At 41.6% G+C, this 21,719-nt stretch overlaps 1 protein-coding gene across 2 annotated transcripts in view; it reads right to left on the reverse strand.

The window, feature by feature from the left end:
* Positions 1-21,719, reverse strand: part of HECW2 (HECT, C2 and WW domain containing E3 ubiquitin protein ligase 2) — a 355,090-nt gene that overhangs the window by 98,070 nt on the left and 235,301 nt on the right. For both annotated transcript variants that reach the window (XM_057303656.1, XM_026492284.4), the window contains exons 8-13: positions 17,852-17,952; positions 16,046-17,395; positions 14,929-15,024; positions 5,437-5,587; positions 4,624-4,727; positions 3,995-4,119 (exon numbers count right to left, since the gene is read on the reverse strand). In XM_057303656.1, the coding sequence (XP_057159639.1) occupies positions 3,995-4,119; positions 4,624-4,727; positions 5,437-5,587; positions 14,929-15,024; positions 16,046-17,395; positions 17,852-17,952 (1,927 nt within the window). The remainder of the gene's footprint in view (positions 1-3,994; positions 4,120-4,623; positions 4,728-5,436; positions 5,588-14,928; positions 15,025-16,045; positions 17,396-17,851; positions 17,953-21,719) is intronic.

Raw genomic sequence — 21,719 nt, forward strand, 5'->3', positions numbered from 1 at the left:
TTTTCCGCATTAAGTACCAAGGACTTTAGATGGTAGAATTAATGCATTTCTACAGCTTAATAAAAGCCAGAATAATAATTTTTGGCATGTATGTTAGAAACATTATTCACTTACATATTTGGAGACATATTTATGTATTACATTAATTAGACAAACACAGGCATACCAACTATAAAAGACATGACACTAATAATTAAATCTTGAGTTTTCAGAATTCGCCTATGAATACAATTTTGGAAGAAATCTGATCATACCAGCAGAGGGCAGTAGTATATACCTTAAAGCAACCACAATGCAAAAAAAAAATGAAAAAAAATACAAAAAAACAATATTTTGTTTTTCAAGTTTTCCTTTAGAGTTATGACAACCATATATCTATTTAATTTCATTATTTTCAATAAAAATGATTAAGTTACCGTTACATGAAATCTATTTTTTATGACTCTTTTAAAATAAACTGATTATCTTCAAATAATAAAAACATAGAATTAGGAAAGCCTTTAAATTAATATACTCCTTTTGTATGTTGAACATTTTCAATAATATAAACAGGGAATCTACTGAAACAGTTACGGATAATAAACAATTCAAGCAAAAAAAAAAAGACTAGATAATAAATCTTAAAATAAGGAAACGAAATAAAAATTTGTTTCATAACATTTTGTTACATAATCTAAGAAAAAGAAGAGATTCCATCAAGTAATACCCTCTACCAAAAAAACTGTGCAACTTATTCCCATAAATTCATACCTTGAGATCATTAGCAAGCTAGATCTAGCTACTTTAATTCCTACCACAGATAAGTCAGGGAAATATGACTTCCTAAACCCAAAAGAAATTAAATCTTACACAAATGCATACATGCAGAGCATGGGCCATCTTTGTGGCTGGTAATGAAGACAATTTGGGTGGGAAAAAAAAAATTAAATTGCTTTAAAGAGAATACTTTAAAATCAAGATCAGCTTCCCAGCAAAAGATGTTTTGAAATCATGCCTAAGAAAAGGGAAAAACAATGAAAACATGAAGACAAAAGAAACAAAAAATCTTTAAGCTGCTGAGTATTTTCACACTGTTAAAATGTGTTATTTGTCCAAAGTCCAGATGTGTTACTGTTGTGACAAAAGCAGTGAGGTCATTTAACGTAACATCTCTTTATTCTAGGAATTCCAAAGTTACAGGTCATAGACAAATTGTATCAGAATCACTTAAGGAACCAATCAACCAAACAAACAAACGGATGCTTGGGGCCTCCTCCAGACCTAATGAACCAGGATCTCTAAGATCTGGGAATCAAGAATATGCATTTATTTATAGAACTTGACCAAGTTTAAAAGCTACAGCCTTTTACCACAACCCAACAACTGTGAATCCAGCCTCTACTTGAAACAACGTAGTGATGAGAAACTTGTACCCAAGAAGGCAGCCTGCACTGGTAAGTTAGAACCTGGTGCTTGGTGACGTCATACTGGTAGCTTTAAATTGGCTATAGTTGGGAATACTAACATTACAGAAATCAGGAAATGCAAACCAGGCCTTGATATTATTTTGTGGGCTGTCTAGGATAGGTGTGGGCCAATTACGGACCCATGGGCTGGCTGGCTGTGTCTGCAAACAAAGTTTTTGAGATACAGACACGTCCATTTGTTTTCATGTTGTCTTTGGCCCAGAAGCTGAAAATACTTACTTTATGGACCTTTACAAAAAAGTTTTTTGCTTTTTTCTAGATGTAAGGTCCAGACTTAAGAAACCGATGGAGAAAGTAAAATGCTAATAATACAGATTAAAGTTCATGTTGTGCTGTGACACTGCACACAGCGCACGCGCAAGTGCGAGCGCACACGCACACACACGCACACACGCGCACACGCATGCACACACGAAGACATATAAGTCCAGTATTCAAAAACTGTTACCTGGCTCAAAAAGAAGTACTACTGACCTAACACAGGAGTGTGAAGCTCCAACTTGTGTCTTCCCTGCTTCACTGTTGTCTTTATGGTTAATGTAGATGAAAACATTCATGTGGGAACTACACCTGTCTGTGAACTAAAACTGTAGGTTGGTTACCGATACAAGACTTCAGCAGAAAGCAACAGAAGTATTCTGTGTATATTTTATTATTTGTAAATTGTGTGCTACACATCCTTCATTCAGTAAAATTTGTAAGATACACACACACACACACACACACTTTTCCCAGAGCTGTTGTTGAACATTTACCAGCAAACCTTTGAACGTTACTATCCAATCAACTGCTCGTTCTGGAAGCCTTTCTTTTCTCGTCTCCACCTTCTAAAGTATTAACAAGAATATCTGCTCTTCCTCCAAAACATGCCCCATATTCATCCACTTGTCACCATCTCCACTGCTAGTGCACTAGTCCCAGCTCCTTCTATGTCTCACCACAGGGCCTTTTCACTTGGCTCCCTGATGCCAGTCTTGCCCTCTAAAACCCATTCTCAGCAAAGCAGCTAGAAGGAACTTTGAAACATTGCAATTAGACCCCTACAGGAAATCTCTTTAGAATAAATCCATTTAGAATGAAGTCCAAACTCTTTGCCAGATCATACCAGCCCTACATTCTGAAGCCCTGCTCATCTCTCTGACCTTGTACCACATCAGACTCATTCAAGCCTTGGAACCTTTTCTTTTCCTTGGCAAGGAAGGTTCTGCTCCCAGGCCTTTACCCTACTGGCTTGTTGACATTTTACAAACAGCTTAACTATAGCTCCCTCAAAGAGGTCTTCCTATCCACCCAATCTAAAGTGGTGCCTCCAGGACCTTATCCTCAGGTACACCCTAGTCCCGTGTAGGGTGCCTCACCACGCTGCACCATTTGAATTACCTTTTCTGATTCACTAGTTTATCATTATAATCTGCTCTATCTTGTTGACCACTCTATCCCCAGTCTAGACTGTACCAGGCAAATCACAGGCATTTAGTAAGTCCTGGTTGAATGAAAGCATGAACAAAGGGACAAACAGATAAACAAAGGAAAACCTGAGCTATCTGACTTTAACCCTAATGCTCTTCCCACCACAGAGCGATACTGTTTTACAGTGCCAACTGTAAATGCTAGCCCATTCTTCTTTGTATACAAGCCTTGCCATCTCCTAAAATCTAGGTTCATGTACCCTGGCTTCTGCCTACCTTCTCAGGCTCCAAACTGACTTTCGGGAGTGTCCTGTGACCTTGACACACCAGCAATGCCGAAGGGCTCTCCTAGCAATCCCGTTCCAGTACTTCCATAGTAATTACCCAGACAGCTCTACTTCAGAGATCTTTAAAATATGCCTCTATTGATTTATTTTTCAGATTTCAGCAATGCATAAAGTTTATATTTTCTCTTTCAGAGAGCATGTGCTACAACCTCAAGTCTGATCTGACCACTGCCTGTTGTCGATGTTCAGATATTCAGTTACATTTTTGCAGGCGAAATAAGGTGGTCATGAAGAGCACATGCTCTAGAGTTAGTATCTCTGGAATTTTAACCCCAAAGACACCACTTAGCAGGGGAATTTTTTTGTGTGTTTGTTTGTTTGTTTTTTATGTATAGTTGACACACTATATTACATTAGTTTCAGGTGTACCACATAGTGATTTGACAACTCTGTTTTAAGCTATGCTCACCACAACTATAGCCACCATGGGTCACCATACAATGCCATTACAATACCATTGGCAATATTTCCTATGCTATAGACTTTATTCCTATGATTTGGTCATTCCATCCCTGGAAGCCTGTATCTTAGGAATGTTATTTAACTTCCCTGTGTTTCAGTTTCTTTATCTGGAAAAATGGAAATTTTATCTGACTCATAGGTTTATTGGGACTAAATGGGTTAAAACATATATAGTGCTTAACACACGCCTTGGAACAAACTTAGTCCTGCATAAACAGCTCTTGCCATTCTTACAATTATTATGTAAACCGGGATAATTTCCTTTGGCCTGTCGCTTTTTCCATTGCCAACTCTCAGATTTGATACTCACAGGGTTAGAATGCAGCACGGTGAAGAACTCTGGGCTGATGAGGAACTTCACAGGGGGAGACTGTAACAGCAACGTGAGCCTGGATCTAGAGGTAGAGTGGGGCAGGACGTTCTCCCGTCGGAAATCTAGATGGGGCAGACCACAAAGGCTTTCAGGAAAATCTTTCCTTGTAGTGGAAACATATTTATTCCCTTCCATCTATGTTTTAAAAGAACCAAGGAATACCTGTATCATTTACTATTATTTTAATCCTCCAAACACTCTTTGCTTTGATGTAAATTCATAGATAAGACCTGACTAAAATGGAATTGAATATTTCTAGCCAGTATTAACATTTTAATGAACTCTTAGATGTTTTAAGTTATCAGATTCAATCATTTTCCTCTATCCCACACATCCAGAGATTAAAGTCATTTATATTCTATTTGGTTTTGTGATTCTTTTCTTGGTACTAGTAAAAAGTCAAGGATTAGAAGAGGTCTCTGGTGAATTCTACTATTTGCATTGGATTACCAGACTTATTGAAGATCAAAAGTTCACTAAAAGAAAAACCTCATTTCTTGGAAATCCTTGTTATTTGTTTTCTACTTTTGTGAGATTACAAACCAAACCAAGATACAGGCTCTTACCTGCACTGGCTTGGTGAAAGTCGGCTTCCTCCCCTGCCCCATCGATAGTGTTGGTATTTTCTTCAGGCCTCTCGTTAGTCATGGTTCTGCGGATACTCTGGTATCTAAAATCAGGAGCCTAGCATTACATCACAGCAGCCTCCAAAATGAGGGACTCAACCACTCCCCCAGAGCCCAGAAATTTTCACTATCTTCTCAGCCTCAGCCAATCTCTTCCCCAAATCCCCCCCACCCCAATTCCCTGAGCTTCTGCGCCATCTGTTGTTTAAGTAAATTACAATGTGTTGAATTCCTTCTGTCCATTGTTTGTGGAACATTTTCCTAACAAAGTAATAAAACTTAAAAAAAAAAAAAACCTGTGGCCCTTAACCAAAGAAAATTAAATTTATATTATACTGTTAAAGAAAAGAACTTTCTACTTCATAGCCAGTAGTTTTCAAAAAAGAATGACATTTAAAAAGGTTAAGTTGATAATAGATGCATGATGAATGGAGATTGTAGATATTTAGGAAGATACTTGACTCATATTATACATGTATATGCTCTATTTTACTAAAAATCAATGCCTTGGGTTGGTGGAAGGGGTCGTCATTACATACTTCCTCTCTAGTTTCCAAACAAACAGTGTATGCATGTGGTTATTATTTTTCTAAGCAAGAGAAGTGTAGTGAAGTCTATAAATCAAGAGGTACAAGCTATATGTTAATGACAGGTCACCCAAAGCTGAAAGACAGACAACCATGTTTTCTACTCTGGCCCACTTAAAAGTAAGCCCAACCACACTACAGTCATTGTGAAAACGCCCATCCTCACCTCCGGTTCAGCTGCTCCATTTGCTGTATGGAGTTGGACCTCTGCAGCACCTGGGGCGCCGGGGGCGCTGTTGGCCGCTGCCACGTGGTGGTTCTGTTGACGTGATCCACATAGAAGATCCTGCCGTGGCTGTCAATGCGCGCCTCCCAGTCTACACAGTAGGAATGCACCAAGAGGGGTTAGAAGAGGAGCAGAGACCATTAATATGGTTCATTAACTTCAGCATGGGTTTTCCCTGACATGTTGGACACTGGGGCTAATAACATATTTCTCACTGCATCATCAGGCACCTCCCTCAGTCCACTTCAGGATCTGTTGCGATCAGTTAGTAAACATACCCTGTGTTTAAAGAATCTCTGAATGTAGAGAATCCTTCCAGATCTGTCCACAATGCCCATCTCCATATATGAGTGCCAGTGTTTTAAAAATACAAGTTGTTGGTATCATGAGACTTCGGATATTTGCATCAAAATTGGTGTCAATGATTGTTTTCACCAAAATTGATTTCTATCTCTCTCTTTTATTTTCCAGTTTGGATGAAAGACTCATATAGCTGGAAACTTCCAAGTGCATATTTACATACAATTCTGGTAAATGTAGTCTTCAGAAGAAAGTAATGCTAGCCCAGTCATCAAATACTATCATTATCTACAAACTTCCATTTGTACTTTCCCAAAGATGAATACATTTTCAGAATAAGGGTAATTACTTGCCTCCAACCTCAAATAAATACAACGTTTTAAAATATTATTTAATTTTATGCTTAAGCAATCTCATTAAGTCTGTTCATCTTTGTAAACAAATATATAAGTGCATGTTCTGTAGAAACAGAAAGCAGAGTCGTCGTCAGACCTCTGTGGCCCTCCAAAGGGCCATTCTCCTATCAAAATACACAAAGCATGAGCGAATCTTTTCAAAAGGCAAAGTTTTAAAACTGACTGTAGTTGGGAAGTGCAATTTATATAGCAATATACAAAAACAGCAGAGGGATGCCTGCGTGGCTCAGTCAGTTAAAGATTCAGCTCTTGATTTCAGCTCAGGTCATGATGTCTGAGTCATGGGATCAAGCCCCGCATCAGGCTCCATTCTACGTGTGGAACCTGCTTGGAATTCTCTCTCTCCCTCTCCTTCAGCCCCCTTCCACCCCCACTCACTCACTCTCTCTCTAATAAATAATTAAATCTTTAAAAAATAAAACAGCAGAAATCTATTCTTTAACCAGCGAAGTTTTTTTTTTTTTTAAAGGTTTTATTTATTTATTCGACAGAGATAGAGACAGCCAGCGAGAGAGGGAACACAAGCAGGGGGAGTGGGAGAGGAAGAAGCAGGCTCATAGCAGAGGAGCCTGATGTGGGGCTCGATCCCAGAATGCCGGGATCACGCCCTGAGCCGAAGGCAGACGCTTAACCGCTGTGCCACCCGGGCGCCCCTAACCAGCGAAGTTTTTACACATCTCTATTTCTGTGTAAAATAGTTTTTGAATTTAATAAGCACCTGTCTCCTTAACAGCTCAATTATTTCAAAACTCCCCATGTCATCACATAGCTTATCAACAGAAACCATGGGTCTAACCCTGGAGACTAGCAGGAAGGCAAGTTTGCTCCTGACCACCTATGGCATTTACTCTGAAAGTGAATAGAGCAAGTATTCTAACAAAGTTCTCAGCGTTGGAAGGACCTGAATGGTAGACCCCAACAGCAGATCACTGAAGGCTGCCTCTGTGCAGGGGGTGGGGGTGGGGGAGGGGAAAGATCTGTTTTTGTGGATCCTAGCACATGGTAATTCATGACAAATGGCAAGAAAAAGAAAAATTGGGCTGAGAAAAAGCACCACACAGACAAAAAACCACTCAGTGCCACTCACGCTCCAAGGTAACACAGACTCACAACGAACCAGCCTGCCAAATCTGAATTCTTTGGACACAGTTGCAATCTCATCAATAAGACATTTCCAAAGGCCTCATGATCAGCCTGCCATAAGCTGACAAATAGGAACTACATTAGAGCATTTTCGGGAACCATTTTCCAAACCCTTTGATCTAGAGTCCATTGTTTTGCTCTGCTCTTTGCATACTTTCTCATCTCAAAGATTTTGAGAACCAATTGTTCCATCTCATTAGAGCCGGGAGAATTCAAGCACATAGTAGATCCAACTCAAATGCACAAGAAAACAAATGGCCATTTCTTTCCCCAAAAGTGTTTACAGTAGCTTCCAATACTAAAAATGTAGAATAGGTCAATTAGGGATAAAAACAGAATAGAAACCAACTAAAGAAAGTAGAAAGAGAGGTGCTGCCAAGCTCCCAAGATAAGTTTAAACCTCAGATTTGGCTCTGAGTTTTCTGGCAGTTAAGGCAGAAATGAAAACACATTGTGGCATACTTTCCATTTTCTGACAAAAGAAAGTAAAAAAATTATCTTCAAAGAAAGAACTTTTTCCTTGAACAAACTGCATAGGAATTTACCCCACAGAATGTGTTCTCTATAAGGGCCATATGGGTAACAAAATGGGGGAGGAGGGAGAGTGGGGAATCTCCACACATATTTACCACTACACCTTGCACATAGCATGAAATGAATGAACAAGTAATTTCAATAACATAAAATCATAACAAAGAATGATTCTTGTGTTCACTTTCCACAAAGTCCAGGAATAACCTTAATGTATTTCAACAAAGACACCTCTGGGTGTCATGAGAAGAATAAGAAAATGAGGCCGGAAATTTGCTTTTAAAGAACGTGGGACATTGGATGCACGTTAAGACTATCCCTATCAAATGCCATATCCTTACATTGAGGCGGCTACTTAAGATCCCAACAGAGAAATGCTGTCTTGCTGATTTCAAGTGGACACTTAGCATCAGATTGAGAAAGGCTGCTATGTTGTTGACTCTTACCCAAGTGGTCAATGCCCTTCCATCCAGACACAGATAGTAGAGGTGCCTCTAGGAAGATTAGCTCGCTATTGTATCTATCAGAGTTTCTTGGCAGGGTGGAGAGGTGGGTATGGTTACTTATAAATTTTTATATTGGGCCTGGTTTATTCTTGGTACAAGTAAGCATTAGAGACTCATTGCGCAGCATCAAAGTTTTCTTCCAGAGACCATGATAAAATCAGACAGGCAGGATTAGAAGACTGGGAACTGGACATTTACTTCCTTGTCTTGCAACATTGTAAAATGGGGTGTATAATCAGTGTGCAATGAGTCTGAGAACAATGTATTGGGGTGCGTGTATATATGTAGTATACCAAACTGGGAAGTAGAAAGCCTGGGGCTTCTGGCCATGGCTTTGTCACAGCTTTGTTACATGACCTTCAACAAACCACAGTTTCTTTACCTGAAAAATGAGAGGGCAGAATTATACCTTGCTAAGGTCACTTTCAGTTCTAAAATTGAGCACTGGGTGTTATATGCAAACAATGAATCATGGAACACTACATAAAAAACTAATGATGTACTGTATGGTGACTAACAAAGCATAATAATAATAATAATAAAAGAATCTTCGAAATGACACCCATTTTTCTACATTGGGTTTAGTAAGAATCTGTCAACATCTTATGCCTCGGCCAGAATTTGCAAACGAAACTCTAATTAATTTAGCCATACAGAGCCAGGGGCCTTGAGGTCCTGAGAACCATCTGCCAACTCCAAGTTAGCCACCACAGCCCCAACATTACCTCTTGGGCCTACTGGTCTTCCACATAAGATTTCATTTGCATTAAAGCTTCATGGCAATAACAAGGTTTGAGAACTGTTATCTACAGAAATGCTTCTCAAAGTAAGTATGCTTCTCAAATGCTTCTCTGACAGTAGGTATCAGAATCACTTTGAGGATAAATAAAAATCCAGATTCCCAGGACACACCTCAGATCTGCAAACTCAGACTATCTGAAGCTAAGACTCCGTTGTCTACATTTTTTACAACCTTCCCAAGTGACTCCCAGATGCACTAAAATGTGAGGAACCCTGACACAAATTTATAAGAACTGAAAGCTAATTTACTAGACAAACCCATGGAGCTAATGCTAGATTTCTCAGAGGTCACAATGTACAGGCTCACAAGAAACTAAACTTCATCCTAAAGACTCCGAACTGAAATCCAGGAGCAAGTGGACTGGCAGACACCCTGAGACTCAAACAGAACAGCCCCCTTTAAATAGCTGGAGAATAAGGGGAAGTCAGAGTTGGAAAGTGTATAAAAGTACGCCAAGGCCACTGTCCCAGCATGAATCCCCAGGCAGGACACCGGATGGAGGCAGAGCAGGGAAGGTTTTAGACATTTCCAACTTTTAAAATCAGCCTATGTGGGAAGGGAGCAGGGGTCATCCCTGTGATCCCTCTTCATCTCATCAGGCTTCTTTCCCAGTCCTTTCTCACCAGAACTTGGTCTCTGCTGGACTGTCCAGTTGGTGATGAAATGAAACTGTGAACAAAACTAGGAGAGTGCTGAAACTGGGAAGATCAATGACTAGACAGAAAGGATGACATTTCAGGGGAAGCATGAACCACGTGAACCAAAGGGGTGAGAAGATCACGACTGGGACCTGAATTAGTTATAACTGGGTTTAGAAAGATGAGGAAACTGAACATCGGGAAGTAATATACAAACCACTGTAAGAAATTATAAGAACCATGGTAACTTCACCACATGGTAAGATGATAAAGTTATTATGAACGGAAGGTATTCTAAGGGAAAAAATTAAGCTTTTGTGGTAGCCGCTGAACAGCAGCGTTTAAAAGATTAGTTTTTCCTTATTTCAACACTCAAGGAGGTATATACCATTTGTACAAAGTGCAAAAGTAAGTTAACTTAGCTATGATTTTGGGAGTCAGCATAGTAGGTCTACTTCCCCTTCAGGAGGACAGGTTAGTGATCAAAAGGGGCCCAAAGAGACTTCTAGGCCCCAGTGATGGGGCACTGGTGCACATGTCCGCTCAGGCGGGGAGGATTTAGCAGGCGGAATGTGCTCTTTTCTGTATGTATATTACACTTAAATAAAAAGTTTTAAAATTCTCAAACAGCTGCCTATGGTGGGCCTTAATAGTCATTTTTAAAAGAAAATAGCTTTTTAGATTAAAAGTATCAATTCTTCTCTTAAAGCTCATTTTTAAGCTCTAGAAAATAAGAGCCCCTAGCCTTAAACATAGTAGAAAGTCAGATTAATTACACCTTTCAGATTCACTGCCTTCTTTTAAACCCTCATTTCAAAGGATGCTTTAATGAAAGTGCACAATCACAAAAAATGATAAACATTCTCCTGTGTTTCTCCACACCTGCCCATTTGAACCCGGCACCTAAGTAGTACGCTAGTCCTAACAACCTGGCAATAATCCTGGGATCCTACAAGAGTCCAATAATCTAGATGGTTCATCACTGAGTCTAATCCATTTCTACATTTTTGGTAGAAAAACACTCAACATTTCCTTACTATCCCCAGTGCAGCAAGGGATTAAGTCACAATTATACTGGACCCCGTAAGAAAAATAAAATAGTTTTTCAGAAGGGGCTGAGCTGACCATTCTTTTTTCGTTTATCTTAATGCTAAAATGACATGATCTGTCATGCTGATGACGTTCCAGAGGGCTTCAGCCCTCACCCGCCTCCGGCTGCCAGTGCCAGCAATCACCTCAGAAGAAGATACGCACATTCTGAAGGCACTCAATCTGAAGGCAGATTCAAATTTGAGCCACTTCTAGGGAGGGCTCTCTCCACACTGCCATGCGGCCCTCAACACCTGGAGTGTTCTTTTGGTGTATGGATCATGAGACCATCTCTCAGTCAGGGGTTGGAGTTACATAGTTACATAGTTACATAGCTCACAAGTTCATATCGCAGGGCCCATGGCCTAAAGCAAAACAATTGGGAGAATAGCATAACAGCTGTGTCATCTCTGTACTAAGTCTAAGATCAGTTCCCTGATCCTGAGATAGGAGGAATGACTGGACACAGAAGCAAACAAGGAAAACTGCTTTACATAAAAAGAGACCACATAGATGTTCAGAGACTAAGCTGTAACACCGATGCACGGACCACCACGTGATCGGCTGTAAGTGAAAAGGTACAGCAAAGGAGACCACCGAATCCCCTTAACGGAGTTTGTCAATCTTCAGAGAGAAGCATACATTTGCTGGGTGGTTTCCTCACTGCATGTTAGAACACAAGTGTTCTTAAGGTGAAAATAAGCTCAAATAACAACAATAATAATTAGGAAAAGAAAAGAAAGAATCAAGAATGGGGGGTGGGCATCAAAGCCCAAGGTACAGTGCTTCTGCAGGCTGCCCTACAGGGTTGAGGACAGTGAAGGGCACAAGGAGGGAAAAGTGCTTCTGAGTCGGATACAAAATTAACAGAGCAAACCTGTTTATGCTATGCTTGTATTGTTGCCACGACCACTTTTCTTATACTTCAGGGCCCCCTGGGGAAGAGTCCTGCTGAGTAACCTTAACCCAGCAGAAGGAGAAGAAAGCTGAGCACCTGTTGAGCCTTCCTAGGTCTGACCTCAAAACACTACAATAGAATAAAGTTTCAGTGAAAGCCCCGAAGCCTCTGACTTAAGGTAATGCTTGTACCTAACAGATAACACACCACCACATAAGCCACTGTTCTGCTGCTAACTAAACTTTCAGAATATATATTCATCTACCCACGCACAGTCCCTTCCCTTCTAACCTTAGACTGGAATACCTGATAGAGAAGAAGGAAGGTTTAAGACTCTGTCTCAACTTTTACTAGTATGGGACCGTAAACAAGTTACTTAATTTATCTGGGCTTCCATTTCTCCATCTGTAAATGAAAGAATCACTTTAGCCAATTTCTACCCACTTGACCTACCTCATAAAAATGTAACAAAGAATAAAAAATAAAGCACGTAAAAATGCTCTGTAAACTGTAAAGCACTATGCGAGTTTGAATATTATAATTCATAGTGTTAAAGTACAACTCTTAGCCTGAACATAATTCAGCCAGGTCACTTAAGGGATGGACTAATCTGCACACTCCAACCAGATGCCCTGGGGCCGAGCCTCCCAGGAGACACGGAGTGAAGGCAGAAGGCACAGGACAGTGTGGAATGTGGAAACCCACAGCTCCAAGTCAGAGGCATGGCCCGAGGGGGTAGCAGAGCTGCCCAGTTAGGAAAGGAAGGCAGAGAACTGGTTAGGTTGGGAAAGACAACTAGCAGGGCAGCCATGTGATTAAATATAAGGTATTGAAAGGATGAGACAGGCATGAGAATAGGAGGGGCCGGAATAGTGGGAGGACAGAACTGAACAGTAATCAGGCATGCTCAGACCATACTCTGTAACCAATCCTAGATAATAGAAATCCCCAAATTTGTAACTTGCAAGTTGCATAAAAGGGATTAAGAATTTTTCTCCTCTTGGGGCACCTGAGTGACTCAGTCGGTTTAAGTGGTCAGCTCTTGATTTCCGCTCAGGTCATGATCTCAGGATCCCGGGATTGAGCCCAGCGTGGAGCCCTGCATGGGGTTCCACACTCAATGGGGAGTCTACTTGAGGATTCTTTCTATTTTTCCCTCTCCCTCTGGCCCTCCCCCCACACTCTCTCTCTTTCTCTCTCTCTCAAATAATCTTTAAAAAAATATTATTTAAAAAAAGAATTTTTTCCTCTTCAGTCACTCATTAAATTGGATATACTATTAGATTGCTTTTTTGTTTTTAGATATATCAACTTATTAAAATAAACCAATTGTTTCTTTTTTAAAATCCTTAAATACATTCTGTGTAATGCAAATATCAGTGTTTAAACAAATGCACTGAAATATCACAAACAGTGGTCATAATTTCAGCAGGGAAGTACCTGTCTTTATTAAATGCAATCAGGAAACCAAAATCATGGTTCAATAAAATTCAGAGCAATTAGATGTGGCCAGGAAGATGCCATTCACCCATACTCTGAAGTGACGCAATGCCTCTGGAACTCAAATTACTATTAATCCACATACACATATAAACAAAGCTCTTCCAGATTCCTCTCCTTATGTTTCCAATTCATTTTTTCCTATTATGTCTAAGTATCTCCCAGGGATATTTTTCTTTATTTCTCTAATCTTTTCTCCAGGGGTGAACAATAAGGAATTTTTTTATTCCCCCATCTGCTTAAGATAACACATTGGTTAATTTGGTCTTGGTCTATTTTTTAAAGTTGCTTAAAATATATATTTCTTATAAGTAACCACTTTCAATTATCAAAATACATGAACAAGGGGAGGAACTGTACAGAACAGAATTTCTAAAGGATCAAGTCAATAGTTTGATCAATTGTACATAGTACCATTCAGGTTTTTGTTAACACTCACCAAAACCAACCACTCAGCATTTCAGCTCTAAAAATGCATATTCCCACACCCCCTGACTTTATGTCCCACCACTTTTGTTTAGATTTTTTTTTTTTTAATCTGAGAGAGAGAGAGAGCATGATCAGAGGGAAGGGCAGAGGGAGAGGGAGAAGCAGACTCCCCGCTGAACAGGGGGCCGGATGTGGGGCCCATTCCCAGGACCCTGGGATCATGACCTGAACCCCAAGGCAGACACTTAACCGACTGAGCCACCCAGGCACCCCTATGTCCCACCATTTTTAAAATACAGAAGGCCAAGGACATCAACTTCTTGCTATGATCACCTATATGGTGAGAGAGTGAATAAGAAGGAAAAGCAGTAACACAGAAAGATATATTTTCCAATGTGTACTTACAAGCAGTATTTACTGAGCTTTGTTACTATTCATCAAAATGCTTATCCTTACAGAGCAATATTGCTTTAAGGGATCCTGGACATTTAAACAGAGCTTAAATTATGTCTAGATTATGACTGGCCATGGGTATCACTCGGACCTGGGGATACAGGTTGCACAACTATTTTCCCAGAATCCCTCATCTTCAACCATCCCCCCTTTAAGTGTTACATGTTTCTTGAAAGTGAAAGAAATGACATATCTTTCAAAACCCCAGATAATTGTCATGCTCCAAATAGTGGTAGACCAATTTCTGACATTATTAACACTTCTCTGCATACCCCCAAGGAAAAAATCAGAATGCTGTACTTAATGATTTAAAATGCTGTAAGTGAATAGAAAGAAGTATACTGCAGAGTGAGGCTTTTCTAAGAGATTGTACCAATTCGTCTACTAACTGAAAATTCATGCTGCCATTAGGCATAATTTTAAAAATTTTCTGTTGTAAACCCAATTGTCCCAAATACCTGGTTCTGTTTCCCCAATTACAGTATGGACTCCATGGGTCTTACAGTATTTGCTTTTCCCCCCGCTGCCCCCTCCTTCAGCAGGACAATGCCAGCGAGCAGTCATCAGCTCAGCACTTTCCCGTCTGCAACTGCTCTGTCAAGGGGCAGCCCTGAGATCCCTTTCTCTCAGGGAGTGTGTATGCATCGTCTCGGCCCCATGGAAAGGATCTGCCTGTCATCCTTGCACCCTCTGAGCAAGGCGAACCCCTTGGCTAACAGGTGCTCACTTGGTGGGAGAGCCTCGTCCACCCTCTGGTAGCGGCTAACATCCTGGCGTACCGAAGGCAGCGATCTCAATGGCTGGTGGCCATTGGCTTGAGAACCTAGGATTAAAGAGAAAAAGGTACTTGGGTCTTGTTTTCCTCTTCAGTGTCAAAACAGTCTGTGAAAAACCAAGCCAAACCAAAACCAAAACACTACCACCACCTAACATAAATCCTGGAGCTAGTCTCTTTTCTCTCCTTAGTCTCCTTTCCATAGGAGGACCCAGAAACAAAACAAAAGAAAAGAACAGGTGAATGCTTAGTCAGAAGAGGGTCTTCTAGAGAAATGTCTCTCTGTTACCCATCCCCCCACAGACACAATTTTTCCCCTCCTGGCTGGTCCTGGTCATGCACCAATGCTTTAGGGTCACATAATGGCCGCAAGATGATGAAGGAAACAAAAACAAAAATAAAAGGAAAAAAGGAGGTGGAGGAGAAGAAGGGGATACTTTATGTAGAAAAATAAATTATAGCATAAGAAAATCATTCCCATTTCTGAGTCTGGGCTATTAAGGTGCAGGGAATTATCCTCAGACTTTCTGATGCATCAAAGGAAACATTCTACCAGGCCATGTTCACGGAGACACCACACAAATTTAATGTGTGAATTTGCATCCCCAGATACCAAAACACCTTATTCTTCAAGCGGCAGAACGCATCACCTAACTTAGTTAACATTTTTCACACTGCGGAAGGCAAAAATATTACAATTGATGGAAAGTACATATTAAGTTCTGTTTTGAAGGTTTTATACAAAGAGGAGTGACTTAAGATGTTCCTGAAAACCTCTACACATTACACTGATGTTAAAGCCACCAGCCTGTTTGGTTTTGTATCTACAAACCCAGGTCCCACTGGAGATTCATTATTGAACTTTGAAGACCACTATTCGACAGGCCTCTTATTTCAAAAATAGAAGACCCATTTACAAAAAAAAAAAAAAAAAAAAAAGCTAACTGTGGAGCCCCAAGGTGAAGAATTCAGGTAACATGTGACCTGCAGTATCATTTACGTTGAGGGACAAAACTTCTCTTGAAGCGGTATGCCTGAGCCAAGAGCCACACCGGCTTGTACATCCTACCTCCAGTGGCGCCCTCCTCCTGGGCCGTCGCCCCTTCGCAAGCCCCGTGGGCATCCCCAGCATCACCCTCTTCTTGGGGCTGGCTCTCGGCGGTGGCAGCTCCCTCCAGGCTCCCCCGACGCTGCCAGACCTCCCCCACCTCCTCCTGGTGAGGTAGAGAGGCTGAGTCTGCCCCTGGCCCTTCCTCCTCTGCACTGGGCACCTGCACCACAGGTAAAGAGCTGGGCGTGCGTGTGGAAACCTGTGACCCTTCAGCAGGGCCACTGCTGGTGGGCTCTGCTGCACAGGCTCCGTCTTCCTCCTCCTGAGAAGAAAAGGCTGGGGTTTCAGGAAAGCGTGCACTCTCAAGAGACGAGCACCGCGTGTCCACCGAGGAGAGCTGCGTGGTAACGCTCTCATTGCAGGAGCTGTCAGCCCCCTCCAGGTCGCTCTCGCCCTCCGGCCTGGTGCTGGCCTCGCTCACACTCTCTGTCCTGGCAGGGTCACTGGGCTCTGTTTCAGAGGACACCTGGGAAGGCTCAGACCCCTGATCCAGGGACTCAGTCTCGCTGATGGCTCTGCGGCTTCCTCCTGACGTGTCCGAAGTCCCCGTGTCTGCCCCGTTTGTGGGCTGATCCACCTCCTGAGAGCCACACAATTCGGTGCTGCCCTGGTCAGCACTCGGTTGAGACTCTTGGCCATTTTCACTTTCGTCTGGGACCGGGCCTGGGGGTAAGGAGCCCTCTGCAAGCTCTGGAAGATGTTCCGGCTTATCCTCGAAGGAAGCAGCTTCATTTGTGGAGGCTTCCTCGACCTCCACTGGGTTGTCTTCTGGCTTTGTCTGCGATGTCAGGCTCACGTCATCAGTTCTTGATGGTGTGCCAAACATTATTAACCCTCCTTCCTCCTCCAAGGAAGATGGATATCCTAGGTCTTGCTGGAACTCGTGGTCTTCCTCATCTGAGTCGATATGAAGCATTGCATTGAGTCTTGTGTCGGTGGGAAAACTACTCCTTAGTTTTGGAGAGGCTCCCATGGTCCTCTCTGAGCAGGTAGCCGTGCCCGGCCTGGAATGGCCATTGTGTTCAATCGCATCCAAGTAATCATTGAGTGAATCCTGACGTCCTCGGGGAGGTGAGGTCCTTGAAGAAGTAGAGGTTAATTCCTCTGTGTCTATTTCCAGAGTAGAGCTAGTCCTGAAAGAATGCTTGGGTGTCCCATCAGCAGCACTGTCCTCAGAAACTGGTCCATTAGAACAAACGGGGCTGTCATGATGGCCCCCCGGCATGTCCTCCTCATCAGAAGGGCTTCCGAGGTCTCCATTCACACTATTGACCCCAAGTATTGTGCCAACAGCTTCTGGAGAAGCATCTGAAGGAGAAAATGGCATTTATTAAGACAAAGTGGTAATAACAAAGAGAAGCGGTGCTCGTCTCTTAATGTCCCATTCCTTTGTCACCAATCAGTTCAACAAATTCAGTCACCCCATTAAGGCCTCTTTACAGTATTATTGCCTTGCAAAGAGTAGCAACTCACTAATAAATGAGTATCTTGTTGGTCAGTTTGACATAATGAAGTGTCTATGTTCACTATTACTAGAAATTCTATAGCCCAGTTTCCAAATGCAGGCATAAACCTAAGAGGCATTTTTTTTTTTTTGATAAACAAGCTTGCATATCTGCTGGAAAACTTCAGGAGGTAATCATTTATTGGCTATTTTATTTTCAGAACAGGACACAAATTCAAATTCTATTCAAATGTTAACTGACAACTGAGTAAGATTTAACAAGTTTTTCCTACAGCGATGTATTCATACAGCTATCTCACCTTCGTGCACAGAAGACGTAACCTCCACTTTAAACTGGAGGTACCCGCTCACGTGGTCAGCTGGGAGCCTGCGGCCGAGGTTGTAGCTGAGCATTTGATCACTGCAAGAGGAGAGATGGTTCTTTCCTTATTACAGTGGGGTCAGCCTGCACCTCCTCCAGCAGGCCACCCCCAAGTCTCACACACTTCTCTTAAAACTCTCAGACTCACAAGAAAATACAACCCTCGAAGGCACATTATAATCCAATGTAATAAGATTCATTCCCACAAAGGAATACTTACAAACCCTCCAGGATGCAAAGAAATCTTGTTATAAACTGAAAATGCAACACAGTATCATATGATTTTCTTAAAGGGGATTGATCTGCATTCTCATTGCTGAGGGTGACCAGGAAAAGAGCATTCTGAAGGTCATCAAGGAGCTGTGAAAGACCTATCGGTTTCGGCATTTTTTGACTCAGGTATAAAAGCGTAGAGGGCCTGGTTCCTCAGCATTTAGTACAATAGCAAACTGGTCCCACGAGGACACAACAGGTAAGGACTATCACACGATGACATGAGGGGCACTGCGCTACTCTACCTGAGCAGGAGCTGGAGGTTAGGAGACGGCAGGGTGAGAATTCTGTGTTTATTTAATCAAAATCAAATGCAATTACATCATGACCTTGTATGAAGCAACTTTCATTCTCAATCTGATTTATTCTTAATTAAGGAAAATAATCAAAGGGATAGTACGAGTTTTTCGGAAAAAAAGATGGTGGAGAAGTAGGGGACCCTATTTCAACCGGTCCCCTGAATTTAGCTGGATATCTACCAAACCATTCTGAACACCCATGAAATTAGCTTGAGATGTAAGAAGATAGATCTGGATCTCTACAAACAGAATATCTCTGGCTGTTGGTCTCCAGGTATGAATGGGGAGCTGTGATTCTGCAGGCAGATATTGGAAGATAAACAGAAGGTGGAGGAAACCTCCATAAACTTGCACCGGGAAGGTAAGATAACACTGGAGTGCAAAAGCCTACCTTGCTGGGGACGGGGCACAGACTCGCAGACCTGTAGCGGCAGGGAAAGGACTTGAGGGCAGCCGCCCAGACAGAAACCTGGAGCTACAGGGCGCTCGTGTGAACTGGGGACAGCTGGTGGTTTTAGAAGCACAAAGGGCAGAGACATGCCCAGCCCTGGGAGCGACATCTGGAAGAGCTGCTGTTGGCGCACATAACCCAGGAGACTGCGGTTTTTAGCAGCACAGACAGAAACGGAGTCAGTGTGGCCTGGAGAGCTCAGTTAAGAGCAGACTGCGATCTCTCTGTTCTGTTACAGAGGTTTGAATGTGGTCACTTGTGCTCTCTCAGAAGAGACGTGGAAAGCCACCAGGTAAAGCCACCAGAGAACAAAACCCCCAAAAAACCAGTTTTCACTGAGCCCATCAGAGGTGGCAGGGCAACTATGTCCAAGCAGGGTTGCCTGAGTAACAGCGCAGCAGGCCCCTCCCCCAGAAGACAGGCTGGATGAACAAGAGGACGACAACCCTAAGGTCCCTATAAAACAGGTGCATCTTCCTTGGGTTGTGGTTAATACTTTGGACTCTGTACATTCCCTCAACCACCCCTTAACAGAATGACTAAGAGGAGGAACCCCCAACAAAGAAAAGAATCAGAGACTGTGGCCTCTGCCACAGACTTAATAGATATGGATATAGCCAAGATGTCAGAAATAGACTTTGGAGTAACAATTATGAAGTCGATATCTAGGCTTGAGAAAAATATTAGCAACAATATAGATTCTCTAAGGGCAGAAATGAGATCTACTCGGGCTGAACTTAAAAATTCTATGAATGAAATGCAGTCTAAACTGGATACTCTGACCGCCAGGGTAAATGAGGTGGAAGAATGAATTAGTGAGCTAGAGGATAAGATGACAGAAAAGAAGGAAACTGAGGTGGTGTGGGAAAAGCAGATCAAAGCCCAAGGGATCAAACTGAGAGAGATTAATGACTCAGTGAAATGTTCCAATATCAGAATTTTTGGGATTCCTGAGGGGGTGGAGAGAGAGAGGTCTAGAAGATATATTTGAACAAATCGTAGCTGAGAACTTCCCTAATCTGGGGAAGGAAACTAGCTTCCTAGTTTCCTTCCTCCTGGAAGGAGCCAATTGATAAACCACTGGCCAGAATTATCCAAACTAGATCGATGAGAATAGACTGATGCCAAGACATATAATGGTACAATTCACAAACCTTAGATTCAAGGAATCAATCTTGACAGCGGCGAGGGGGAAGAGATTTCTTACATACAGAGGAGGAACATCAGAATAACGTCAGACCTGTCCACAGAGACCTGGCAAGCCAGAAAGGGCTCGCAAGACATATTCAGGGTACTAAATGAGAAGAATATGCAGCCAAGGATACTTTATCCAGCAAGGCTGTCATTCAGAATGGATGGAGAGACAAGGAGCTTCCAGGATCAGAAGAAACTGAAAGAATATGTGACCGCCAAGGCAGCCCTGCAAGAAATATTAAAGGGGGGGGGTTCTGTAAAAGGAGAAAGACCCCAAGAGTGATATAGAACAGAAATTTACAGAGACAATCTATAGAAACAAGAACTTCACAGGCAACATGATGACAATAAAATCCTATCTTTCAATAATCACTCTCACCGTGAACGGCCTAAATGCTCCCAAGAAACAGCACAGGGCTGCAGATTGGATAAAAAGATATGATCCATCCATATGCTGTCTACAAGAGAATCATTCTGAACCTAAAGATACATGCAGACTGAAAGTGAGGGGATGAAGAACCATTTTTTCCTGCCAAAGTACCTAAAAAGAAAGCTGGGGTAGCAATTCTTATATCAGACAAATTAGATTTTAAGTTAAAGACTGTACTAAGAGATACAGAAGGACACTATATCATTCTTAAAGGGTCTATCCAACAAGAGTATCTAACAATTGTAAATATCAATGCCCCCAACATAGGAGCAGCCAGCTACATAAGCCAACAGTTAATCAAAATAAAGAAATATATCTATATAGATACATATAGAACATTCCACCCTAAATCAACAGAATACTCATCCTTCTCAAACACACATGGAACTTTCTCCAGAATAGATCACATACTGGGTCACAAATCAGGTCTCAATCAATACCAAAAGACTGAGATTATTCCCTGCATATTCTCAGACCACAATGCTTTGAAACTGGAACTCAATCACAAGAAAAAATTTGGAAGAAATTCAAACACTTGGAAGCTAAAGACCATCCTGCTTAAGAATGTTTGGGTCAACCAGGAAATCAAAGAAGAACTTAAACAATTCATGGAAACCAATGAGAAGGAAAACACGTTGGTCCAAAACCTATGGGATACTGCAAAGGTGGTCCTAAGACGGAAATACATAGCCATCCAAGCCTCACTGGAAAAAACAGAAAATTCTTGAATACACAAACTAACTTTACACCTTAAAGAACTGGAGAAAAAAACAATATATAAAGCCTAAGCCAACCAGGAGAAGAGAAATAATTAAGATTAGAGCAGAAATCAATGAATTAGAAACCAGAAATACAGTAGAGCAGATCAATGAAACTAGAAGCTGGTTCTTTGAAAGAATTAATAAGATCGATAAACCACTGGCCAGACTTATCCAAAAGAAAAGAGAAAGGACCCAAATTAATAAAATTATGAATGAAAGGGGAGAGATCACGACTAACACCAAGGAAATAGAAACAATTATTAGAAATTATTATCAACAACTATATACCAATAAACTAAGCAACCTGGAAGAAATGGATGCCTTCCTGGAAACCTATAAACTACCAAGACTGAAACAGGAAGAAACTGACAATCTGCATAGACCAATAACCAGTAACA

This window comes from Ursus arctos, unplaced genomic scaffold (genome assembly GCF_023065955.2).
Source record: "Ursus arctos isolate Adak ecotype North America unplaced genomic scaffold, UrsArc2.0 scaffold_1, whole genome shotgun sequence".
Lineage (NCBI taxonomy): Eukaryota > Metazoa > Chordata > Mammalia > Carnivora > Ursidae > Ursus > Ursus arctos.